Raw genomic sequence first — 12501 nt, 5'->3', positions numbered from 1 at the left:
CTTTGCACAAACATCCCATTTAAATGTCATCTAATCTCATCTCATCTGTCCGTGAGGCGGAAGGCAGCGGCGAGGCTGCCAGAGGAGATCAGAGAGATCTGGCAGCGAGGTGGAGGAGTGAGGAAGAGGAGCGATGAGGGACGAGAGGAGGAGGAGGAGGAGGAGGTGATGAAGAGGAGCTAATTGAGACAGAATCATTGTTTCATGTCATTTCCAGGTACAAGAATACATTTCACATTTACTGACTCCATGCCTCGTTTAAGAAGGAGAAAACTTTATTTCATGGAACAGTTTTGTAATTAAACTCTTAAAATAATTGACTTGAAAATGTTCCATCAAATTTTCTTCCTTCAAATGTGAAATCTCACCTTAAACTTACACAGACCTGTCTGTCTCCATCGTCTCTACACAGACCTGTCTGTCTCCATCATGTCTCTACACAGACCTGTCTGTCTCCATCGTCTCTACACAGACCTGTCTGTCTCCATCACGTCTTCACAGACCTGTCTGTCTCCATCATGTCTCTACACAGACCTGTCTGTCTCCATCAGGTCTCTACACAGACCTGTCTGTCTCCATCATGTCTCTACACAGACCTGTCTGTCTCCATCAGGTCTCTACACAGACCTGTCTGTCTCCATCATGTCTTCACAGACCTGTCTGTCTCCATCATGTCTTCACAGACCTGTCTGTCTCCATCATGTCTACACAGACCTGTCTGTCTCCATCACGTCTACACAGACCTGTCTGTCTCCATCATGTCTACACAGACCTGTCTGTCTCCATCACGTCTCTACACAGACCTGTCTGTCTCCATCATGTCTTCACAGACCTGTCTGTCTCCATCGTCTCTACACAGACCTGTCTGTCTCCATCACGTCTACACAGACCTGTCTGTCTCCATCGTCTCTACACAGACCTGTCTGTCTCCATCATGTCTACACAGACCTGTCTGTCTCCATCACGTCTCTACACAGACCTGTCTGTCTCCATCGTCTCTACACAGACCTGTCTGTCTCCATCATGTCTCTACACAGACCTGTCTGTCTCCATCAGGTCTCTACACAGACCTGTCTGTCTCCATCATGTCTACACAGACCTGTCTGTCTCCATCACGTCTCTACACAGACCTGTCTGTCTCCATCATGTCTACACAGACCTGTCTGTCTCCATCATGTCTTCACAGACCTGTCTGTCTCCATCGTCTCTACACAGACCTGTCTGTCTCCATCACGTCTCTACACAGACCTGTCTGTCTCCATCATGTCTACACAGACCTGTCTGTCTCCATCGTCTCTACACAGACCTGTCTGTCTCCATCATGTCTTCACAGACCTGTCTGTCTCCATCATGTCTACACAGACCTGTCTGTCTCCATCATGTCTCTACACAGACCTGTCTGTCTCCATCATGTCTTCACAGACCTGTCTGTCTCCATCATGTCTCTACACAGACCTGTCTGTCTCCATCATGTCTTCACAGACCTGTCTGTCTCCATCATGTCTTCACAGACCTGTCTGTCTCCATCGTCTCTACACAGACCTGTCTGTCTCCGTCACGTCAGCTGGATGAGGACAGGTGGATTCTGTGTTTATAACGTGATGTTTGGTGCTCAGACTCAGTTGAAGTTGATGTCAGACCTCCTGATATGAAGATGTGGACCACAGCATCGTCACCATGTTGTTGCTGCTGTTTACTTTCCCCTGATTCAAAAGATTCACGACCTATTTATGTATATTTTTATATAAATAACTGTATATGTTCTGTAATTTGTGTAACATGAAGGAGCATCAACCTTCATTCCGTCACGTGTTGTTGTGTTGACGAATGTGTTACTTTGTACAACATGTATGTTGCCACATATTGACAGATACGAGTTGTTAGTCTGGAGAGTCGATGTTGTTTGTGTCCCAGTTAGACTGATGATAATCTGATATAATCTGAGCCCGAGGCCGAGAAAGTCTCCTCCCAAACTTTAAACAGAGGAAAGATTCTTATTATTAATCTTCAGCACATTCTGTGACGACTAGAGGCTACTCACTGCGTGTGTGTGTGTGTGTGTTTCAGGGTGAGACAAAGATCTTGAAGTTGAAGAATCTCCGTCCTCAGGATTACGCTGAATACACCTGCATCGCCTCCGTCAGGAACGTCTGCGGCATCGGAGACAAGAGCGCACACTTCAACCTGAACAACAGGACAGGTAACACACAGACTCACACAGACTCACACAGACACACACAAACACACACAGACTCACACAGACTCTCACAGACTCACACAGACTCACACAGACACACACACAGACTCACACAGACTCACACAGACACACACAAACACACACAGACTCACACAGACTCTCACAGACTCACACAGACACACACACACAGACTCACACAGACTCACACAGACACACACAAACACACACAGACTCACACAGACTCTCACAGACACACACAGACTCACACAGACACACACACAGACTCTCACAGACTCACACAGACTCGCACAGACACACACACAGACTCACACAGACACACACAGACTCACACAGACTCGCACAGACACACACACAGACTCACACAGACACACACAGACTCACACAGACTCACACAGACTCTCACAGACTCACACAGACACACACAGACACACAGACTCACACAGACACACACAGACTCACACAGACACACACAGACTCACACACAGACACACACAGACTCACACAGACACACACAGACTCACACAGACACACACACAGACACACACAGACTCACACAGACACACACAGACTCTCACAGACTCACACAGACTCACACAGACTCTCACAGACTCACACAGACACACACACAGACACACACAGACTCACACAGACTCACACAGACACACACAGACTCACACACAGACACACACAGACACACACACAGACACACACAGACTCGCACACAGACACACACACAGAGTTTGTCCCCAGAAGGAGGTGAGTCTTTGTTAGCTTGTCTGGTCACGTTAGCTGTATTTCACTCTTGTGTTTTATTTTAAGATCTTATTCTGCTGATCTGTCTTCAGTTTGCTGCTGTGACCAGTGACGGCCAGCAGCTTTGTTAGCTCGTGCTAAATCATTCTGTTTATATCTCTTTGAGTATTGAGTATTTTTGCACCATTTTTTGTGCGAGACAAAGATACGGTGAGGCCAGGAGGAGGAGAAAAAGTGTCTTTCTGAGAAGTTCAGAGCTTTTCAGTTCGGAACGTTCTGCAGATGACAGGCGCTGCAGCTTCTCTCCTGCTGCTGCAGACACTCGCTGGGAACAAGTTAAAATAGATGCTAATGCTCAGAAATAAAAACTATGTGGACACTTAAAGGTGCAATATGCAATATTTTCTATTGAAAATATTAAACAATTCCAATCATCAAGAGAACAAGAAACAACAGTTTTGATGTTGATGTATCATGTTGCAGAGATATTAATGAAGTTAGCATGCTAACCAGCTAGCCTCCCACCACCTTGTACCTGTGGGTGGTGATAGGTGAAACACTCTGCAGTGCTACAGGCTAGCTGCATGGCTTACTGAGTGTACTAGCTAAAGGCAGCTCTGGCTAGCAGCAGCTAGTGGTTATCCCAGTGATACGCTGCCCCCCGTGTGCTAACAGCGCTAACTGAGAGGTGTCAGTTTGGTTCATCAGAGTTTTTCAGTCTACAGTGTTTCTCCTCTGTGTTGTGTTCGCTGGTCGTACCTGCGAGCTGATGACTGTAAATCATAAATAAATCATTTTGCTCTCCGTGCTCAGACCGCAGCTCTCTGACCTGTACAGTAGATCCTGCCGCTCCGCCCCAGGGGCTGATGGGATTTACATGATGTCAGCTTAACAGAGGTCGACTCAGCTATTTTTATCCCCCTCATTATTATTTCTGCATTTAGCTGCTTTTCTGCAGCTGGTGGAGGCAGCGAGTCGCTCTGCAGCTTTTATTTCCCTCTGATGTGAATCTGAGGACAGGAAGCTTTTATACTGCAGCACTATGGATTATTCACACATGACGAGGTATTCTGAAACCTTTTAAAATGTAAAAAATGTATAGATGAGCCCACGATCCTCCTGAACCTGAGACTGAGAGACACAAGACTGAAGTCTGAATCTCTCTTACAGAAAACTCAAATAAATAGATAGCATATAAAAACTAAACTTAGATTTTTACAATAGAATTGTAAAATAATGAATTACTCATAATTTAATGTAGATATTTCAGAACAGAGCATTAAATGTAACCAGGATCAGAGAGACAGTAACAGTCTCTTTGGAATAATAAAAGTGACGGCTCAGTAACAACCGGTCTTCTCTCGTCTTCCTTCCCTCCAGCTCCGCCCTCCATTAAGCTCCTCCTGGACGACCCCCTGGTGGTGAACCCGGGCGAGGCCATCACTCTGGCCTGCGTGGCGTCGGGCGGAGACCCTCCTCCCACTCTGACCTGGATGAGGCCGGGAGGGGAGGAGCTCCCGAAGAGGAGCGTCGTCAATGGCGGCACGCTGACCGTCCCCACTGTCACAGTGGAAGACGGCGGCGCCTACAGCTGCATGGCGTCCAACAACGTGGGCAATCCTGCCAAGAAAACCACCAACATCCTGGTCAGAGGTACGACACTGAACTCACGCTGTGCTGACGTCCTCAGGTGGGAGGAGAGTGACGACACGATGTGGCTCTCAGCTCTCGAGTGCCGAGAAAATATTCCACATTTACTTCAAGCCTGACGACGTCACTCCGGTTGTTTTATCCAAAACACAAACATGTTTAGTTCTCTGACAGATATGATCCAAGATTATATGAGTAAAGATTCAAGATTATTGAACTGTCGTTGTGCAACACACTCCTGTTGTGTTTCACAAAGCTACACACATACAACTGAAACGACTAATTCATAAATAATAATTAATCACTGTTTCTGTAATTAGGACATTTTATTGTGTGCTGAACAGCTTCAACATCTGTTTGATGTGTGCAGCAGCTCCTGGAGCTCTGTCCACTGACACACCCCTCAACCAAACTCCATTCTAAAAACAGCTGTTTTAAGGTCGGCATACAAACGGATGAAGGCGCCCTCTCTGATGAGGCGTTTCCTGTTTCTCTTCTCGTGCACTGACTCTGAGCTGAACAGCCAATCAGAGGGATTTCTCTCTGCTGCTGATTCAGTGTGCTCAGTCGGGCACAAAGCGCCTTGATGCTCAGATGATGTGAGCGAAGCAACAGATGCATGTTGCTCTTTATCTTGTGTTCAGTCTCAGGAGGATGTGGCTCCTCTGGGATCTGTTGGTCTGCCTGTCTGTCTCTGTAGACTCGCTCAGTGTCCAGGTGAGTCCTCTGCTGTTGTCTGCAGGTACAAAGGCACAGTTGCAACTTCTCTTGTTGTTCTGACAGTACAAGCTGCAGCAGAATAGACTGAGGCAGCTCCGACACATCGGAGCAGCGGCGTTAAGCTCGCACAATATTTCAGTTTTTGTAAATCAAACATCGTCGTCTCTGCTGCGAGCCGTCGCGTCCTGCAGCGCCACGATGAACGCGAACACGAGTCCAAGAGGACGAGAAGACAGTTGGCAGTTTGGTTTCATTTGTCTTTGTTCTGAAAACCAGAAAAACACAGAAGACAGAAAGACGAGATGGACCGTCAAGATTAAAAACATCAAGACGTTGGTCTCAGTCAGTCGACACTGAAGGCGGCTGATGAGGAACTCACTCTGCTCCCTGAGGGTCTGCACACTTTCCCAGCATGCACTGGGTGGACAGGTCTTTGATATGAGCTGATGAAGCCAAACAGGAGGTTTTATTAAGACGTTATTATTTGTGTTGTCAGATCTGTTGTGTTCACTGCAGACATGAAAACTCAAGTGTCTGTTTCATACAGTCAGAATGTCACATGATGTTTGAGCAGCAGCCTGTAGCTGAGTTTAGCTAATAATGCTAGTAAAAATGCTAATATGTCACTGGTGTCAGCAGAAAGAGCCAGTTTGTCTCCAGCAACAACTTCACCAACCAGCTAATGAATCACCTGAAGAAGTGGATGAGGTTGTCGAGGCTGCTTGAAGTTTTCCTCCATCATTAGTGACTTTAACTGTTCGCTAACGAGCGCTCGCTGCTCTCAACACACAACCAGAGACAACAGGCCAGGCTAGCTGCTTCCAGCCTCCAGTCTTCATGCTAAACTACGCTAACTACCTAACCTGACTCCAGGTGTGAATGTTGAACTATTCCTTCATTAGTATTATGTCACTTCCTGTGTGTGTATGTGTGTGTGTGTGTGTGTGTGTGTGTGTGTGTGTGTGTGTGTGTGTGTGTGTGTGTGTGTGTTTCCTTCAGCCGTCCACTGGGTTTTATTCAGCAGCATGACTCACCTGTGTGTGTGTGTGTGTGTGTGTGTGTGTGTGTGTGTGTGAGAGCTGCTGACCCTGCAGCCTGTCAGCTCGACTTCCTCCTCCTTACTTATTTAACTCCCATCATGCACCTCTCTCTCTCTACAGTAGTCTCTCCACCAGGCAGCCAGTCCTCCCAGTCTAACACACACCACTGCTAATGGACACAGAGAGTGTGTGTGTGTGTGTGTGTGTGTGTGTGTGTGTGTGTGTGTGTGTGTGTAATGAAGAGGATACATGTTATTCTAATGGACAGGGGAGGTGCATGAGTCCAGAGGAGGAGGAGCAGCTGGTGAGGGGTGGGAGGATGATGATGGAGGTGTAGAGGAGGTGCAGCATGGCTTCATGGAGCTGCTCGGTCCATCTTTGATATTAATAAGTTCTATGAGACTCTAAACCTTCGTGCAGTCAGCAGTGTGTTGGTGTCACCTGTTGACCTGTGTGCTGATCCAGCAGGTGGTTCTGGAGTGAAAACACGAGACGTGACGTCTTTGTTCTGTTTTCAGTCGAGATCAGAAAGAATTCAATCAAATTATCAACAACGAGTTTATAAGACGGGACGATGACAGATTCTCTGTAGATCACAGGTGTGTGTGTGTGTGTGTGTACAGCAGGGTGTTATGGGTAACATGTTTTTTTCTCAAACTTTCAACCTCATAAAAAGACAGTAGCAGTGTGTGACAGAGTGTGTGTGTGTGTGTGTGTGTGTGTGCACATGACTTTTATGTGTGAGCGACTGCATCCACCTCTTGTTATGCAACAGACCTTTTACTGATGCAGTGAGAGACAAACACACACACACACACACACACACAGTCTCACACACACGCTGTCATACACACGCTGTCACACACACACGCTGTCACACACACACGCTGTCACACACATACACTGTCACACACACACACACGCTATCACACACACACGCTGTCACACACACACTGTCTCACACACACACGCTGTCACACACACACACACACAGTCACACACATGCTGTCACATACACACACACTGTCACGCACACACACACACACACACACATGTGCGTGCGCTGTCACACACTGGGTTTTGTTCCGAGGCGTTCTTCCTTTAATCTTAATGAACAAGGACAATCAGCTGCTCGCCTCACGAACTGAAGCTATTTATATACACGTACCCCCAACACACACACACACACACACACACACACAGACACACACACACACACACACACACACAGATCTGGGATTTGAACCTCGACCTCTTGGTCTGTTTGCAGTCGCCCGCTCAGGATGACGATGACATCACTGGTTGACAGAGTCAGATCTTCATCCAGTGACTCTGAGAAGCTCCTGCATCACACCTGAGTGACACCTGCGATGTGATGTCACTTCCTGCTGAACAGACTCCATGTTTCTACACAACGACAGAAAGAAGTTCATGTAGAACATTTGCTGAATTGCACAAATGACTTAGAGATTGAAGTTCCTCTTCACTCAGCAGCTCCTTAAATCAGTCAGTTTGTTAATGGAGTCTGGTGATGCTGAGTCCAGGAGGCTGCAGCTCGTCTGTGGACGCTCGCAGGATTAAACTGAACAAATGGTTTCAGTCATAATTAAAGCTCATTTGGACGGATTAGTTTCTCCACAGCAGGAAGGGTAATTGTCATCATGTAAAATATGAGAAGAGACCAAACTGCTGCAGGATTCAAACCAACAACACAACATCAGCAGCTGTGAACGATGGCGAGACTTTTTAAAGACGTGACGTTTAAGTTGAGCTCAAACTCACAGAACTTCATTTTATAAAGATACTGAATATGTCAGACGGTCGACACCGCTGGGTCGGTTCTGCTCGGCGCTGCTCATCAGGGAGATGTTGTGTCTGTGAGTCAGTTTGAAAGTGTCATGAGCTGAGTTTTGTTGTGAACAAATAAAGATTGATTGATGTCAGACTGAATATTAGAGAAATGTTTGTGTATAAATCGTATAATATATTCTGCAGGTGTGTCTCAGCCTCCTTGTCTACCTGACTTCAGTGTCGCAATAACACAAACATGTCTGTCTTTCTCCCGCAGGCCTTCGTAAAGGTCGTTTCTGGATCACACCCGACCCGTACCACAACGACGACAACATCCAGATCGGCCGGGAGGTGAAGATCAGCTGCCAGGTGGAGGCCACGCCCCCCGAGGAGCTGCAGTTCAGCTGGCTGAAGAACGGCCGGCCGCTGAGGAGCTCGGAGCGGATGGTCATCACCCACACCGACACCGAGGTGTCGCCGGGAACCACCAACCTCGACATCATCGACCTCAAGTTCACCGACTTCGGCACTTACACCTGCGTGGCCTCGCTGAGGAACGGAGGAAGTCCCGAGATCAGCATCGACGTCAACATCTCATCCACCACAGGTGAGCCGGGCCGGGGGCGGGGCTCTGACACACCTGATCAGATATTACAGTTGTACAACAGTGTAGAAATACTGACTGGCAGGTAAAGTACAGCTCACCTTCAGCAGCTCAGAGGGAGAGGTCTCACTCTCCTCAGACTCTCAGTGAAGTCTTTATTTTCCTGCGAGCTTCTTCAGCCGACGGCCAGCAGAGTGAAAACACTTTCCACTGCGATGTGTCTTCTCCTCTGCTCACGGCTGTGGCAGAACAACGTGAGGCTGCAGCAGCACCTGTCATCTTCTTCTTCTTCTTCTTCTTCTTCTTCTTCTTCTTCTTCTTCTTCTTCTTCCTCTACAAAGACTGCAGCTCTTGAACTCTGTGACAAATCACACAGAAGAAAAGCAGAACTTTTCCTTCAGACAGACATCACACAGAGGAGCGTCTGCTGGCGGTGGCTGGCTTCCTGTTTGTGACCTTGGCAGAAGAGAGGAGGAGGAGGAGGAGGAGGAGGAGGAGGAGGAGGAGGAGGAAGGGTGGAGTGTTTGAATGGAAGCGTCGCTGCAGTCGCAGTCGCCCGCTGACGGATGTTTCGTGTTAAAACAGAAGGTCGCGCTCAGGTCGCTGCTGCATTCCCATAAGGAAAATAAATGTTCAAACAGCCCCGCTCTTCCTCCCTCCCTCCTCTTCCTCCCTCCCTCCTCTCCCTCCCTCCCCCCCTCTCTCCTCTCCCTCCCTCCCTCCTCTTCCTCCCTCTCTCCTCTCCCTCCTCTCCCTCCCTCCTCTCCCTCCCTCTCTCCTCTTCCTCCCTCCCTCCTCTTCCTCCCTCTCTCCTCTCCCTCCTCTCCCTCCCTCCTCTCCCTCTCTCCTCTCCCTCCCTCCCTCCTCTTCCTCCCTCTCTCCTCTCCCTCCTCTCCCTCCCTCCTCTCCCTCCCTCTCTCCTCTTCCTCCCTCCCTCCTCTTCTCCTCCTCCTCTCCCTCCTCTCCTCTTCCTCCCTCCTCCTCTTCCTCCCTCCCTCCTCTCCTCCCTCCTCTCTCCTCCCTCCTCTCCCTCCTCTCTCCTCCCTCCCCCCCTCTCTCCTCTCACCCTCCCTCCTCTTCCTCCCTCTCTCCTCTCCCTCCTCTCCCTCCCTCCTCTCCCTCCCTCTCTCCTCTTCCTCCCTCCCTCCTCTTCCTCCCTCTCTCCTCTCCCTCCCTCCCTCCTCTTCCTCCATCCTCTCCCTCCCTCCTCTCCCTCCCTCTCTCCTCTTCCTCCCTCCCTCCTCTTCCTCCCTCTCTCCTCTCCCTCCCTCCCTCCTCTTCCTCCCTCCCTCCTCTCCCTCCCTCCTCTTCCTCCCCTCCCTCCTCTCCCTCCCTCCCTCTCTCCTCTCCCTCCCTCTCTCCTCTTCCTCCCTCCCTCCTCTCCCTCCCTCCCTCCTCTTCCTCCCTCCTCTCCCTCTCTCCTCTCCCTCCCTCTCTCCTCTTCCTCCCTCCCTCTCTCCCTCCCTCCTCCTCTTCCTCCCTCCTCTCCCTCTCTCCTCTCCCTCCCTCTCTCCTCTCCCTCCCACCTCTTCCTCCCTCCCTCCTCTTCCTCCCTCCCTCCTCTTCCTCCCTCCCCCTGTTCCTTCCCTGAACAGCAGCTCTCTCAGTGTGTTTTTAAATGAAGGACAAACTCTCAGACATGGAAGAAAAACTGTTTTCTGAACTCGTCTCACCTCCTTATATCCTAGTTTGTGTAGAACTGTTGTTCAGTCGGGTCCACAGAGGACGGGTGTTAGATTCAAAGACCGGCTTCTGGTGCCGTCACATCTGACCGACAGTAACGTTTGGCGGAGGTATGCTCTCTACTTCTTGTTTTAAGCTCACTGTGTGTCACGTCCTGTCTCCTCACCTGCAGTTCCTCCGGAGCTGACCGTCCCCAGGGGGCGCTCTCACCTCATCACTCAGGAGGGCGACACTGTGGACCTGCAGTGTCTGGTCTCAGGGAAACCCAAACCCATCATCCTGTGGTCGCGGGTGGAGGAGAGTGGGTCGGCGGCCGCAGCACCGTTACTGATGTCGGATGGCTCGGCAGAGATGGAGAGCTACGACGGCGTCCTGAGGATCAACAACGTGACGAGAGAGATGAGCGGGACGTACCGCTGCCAGACGAGCCAGTACAACGGCTTCAACGTGAAACCCAGAGAGGCGCTGATCCAGCTGGTGGTGCAGTGTGGGTAACACACACACACACACACACACACACACACACACACACACACACTGATTGATAAGTCTGTTGATTATTTTATGGATTAATTGATCAGTTGTAATCAATATAATGTCCGAAATGAGAGTGAGTACTTTTACCAAGTGAAATAAGTATCCGAGTACTTTACTATTACTATTACTTCACCATGCACACAGACTCGCCTGCTGCAGGTGTCCGCGGGCTCGCCTGCTGCAGGTGTCCGCCGGCTCGCCTGCTGCAGGTGTCCGCCGGCTCGCCTGCTGCAGGTGTCCGCCGGCTCGCCTGTGATGATCTCAGTTCGTCTCTGTCGTCGTTTTTCACTCAAACTGTTTTCGAGCTGAAACCAAATGTAACATCTGCTGCAGATGTAAACAAACACCAGCAGGCGCCGACTGTGCAGCTTTAGCCTCTAAACTACCCAGGATGCATTGTGACGTCGGCTGCTGAGCGTTGCAGAGGAAATGTCACATCATCCAATCAAAGTGCATCACATCCATCAGCGCAGACAGCAGCACATCTGCTACATGAAAACACCATCTCAACTAAAACACACACCGGCAGGTGGAGGGTTTGACGCCTCTGCTCGAGGGCACGCAGGCAGCCACTGTCAGACGCACACCGTCTGTCTGTCCGTCTGTAGATGGGGATCGAATCCACGACCATCCAGTCACGCCTAACCGTCTGAACTGCAGGGTGCCACGTCGCACACAATACCGTCAGAGGATGTGACAGCACACACACACTCTCCCTTACACTCACACACACACACACTCACACACTCCAGCTCGACGTGTTCTGAATCAATGCAGAGAGTCAGAGGAAGTGTTCAGCTGAGACACACACCTGCACACACACCTGCACACACACCTGCACACACACCTGCACACACACCTGAACCTGGATGGATTTGGTTCCTCGTGTGAAGTTTCAGACTTCATGTAAACGCCCTCACAGTGTTCTACGTTATGTATTCGTGCACATATTGACTGCGAGCTGTGAGCGTCTCCTGAACGAAGCTTCAGAGACGTCCACACACTCAGGTGACTCAGGTGACGTCTCGCTGTGGTCACAGCTTCACTGAAATAACTTCAGATGCTCTGCAGAAGGTTTTTATTTTTGTATTTCTGCTGTAAAAAGAAAAATCTCCTCTAAACTGTGTTTGCTGTTTTCACTGTGTAACAACACAAAGCAGATTACAGGTGGAGCAGATTACAGGTGGAGCAGATTACAGGTGGAGCAGATTACAGGTGGATTACTCTCAAATAAGTGAAACAACATTTGAGTTACGCGCAATGTAAATTTAATGTTGGACTGTATTTAAGGATGAATCCTGGAGCGAAGCGGCTGAGTGGAAACTAGTTCAGTAAAAACAAACTTCATTTTATGTCTCCACAGTTTGTTACTGTCCGTTAATTGAGTCTCATAAATATGCTAATCAAGCTCCAGCAGGAAAGCTTCTGAGCTCCTTCCAAATGAGCTGTTAGAGGTTTTTTTAGGGTTTTACTTTGACAATAATCCCTCACAGTCTGCTGGTTTC

At 49.2% G+C, this 12501-nt stretch overlaps 1 protein-coding gene across 3 annotated transcripts in view; it reads left to right on the top strand.

Moving 5' to 3' along the window:
- mdga2a (MAM domain containing glycosylphosphatidylinositol anchor 2a) overlaps positions 1-12501 on the top strand; it is a 64502-nt gene that overhangs the window by 33082 nt on the left and 18919 nt on the right. For all 3 annotated transcript variants that reach the window (XM_037072174.1, XM_037072176.1, XM_037072175.1), the window contains 4 exons: positions 2068-2200; positions 4352-4624; positions 8450-8779; positions 10632-10946. In XM_037072174.1, coding sequence (XP_036928069.1) covers positions 2068-2200; positions 4352-4624; positions 8450-8779; positions 10632-10946 — 1051 coding nt within the window. The remainder of the gene's footprint in view (positions 1-2067; positions 2201-4351; positions 4625-8449; positions 8780-10631; positions 10947-12501) is intronic.

This window comes from Acanthopagrus latus, chromosome 16 (genome assembly GCF_904848185.1).
Source record: "Acanthopagrus latus isolate v.2019 chromosome 16, fAcaLat1.1, whole genome shotgun sequence".
Lineage (NCBI taxonomy): Eukaryota > Metazoa > Chordata > Actinopteri > Spariformes > Sparidae > Acanthopagrus > Acanthopagrus latus.
This window is presented reverse-complemented; position numbering and strand designations above follow the sequence as displayed.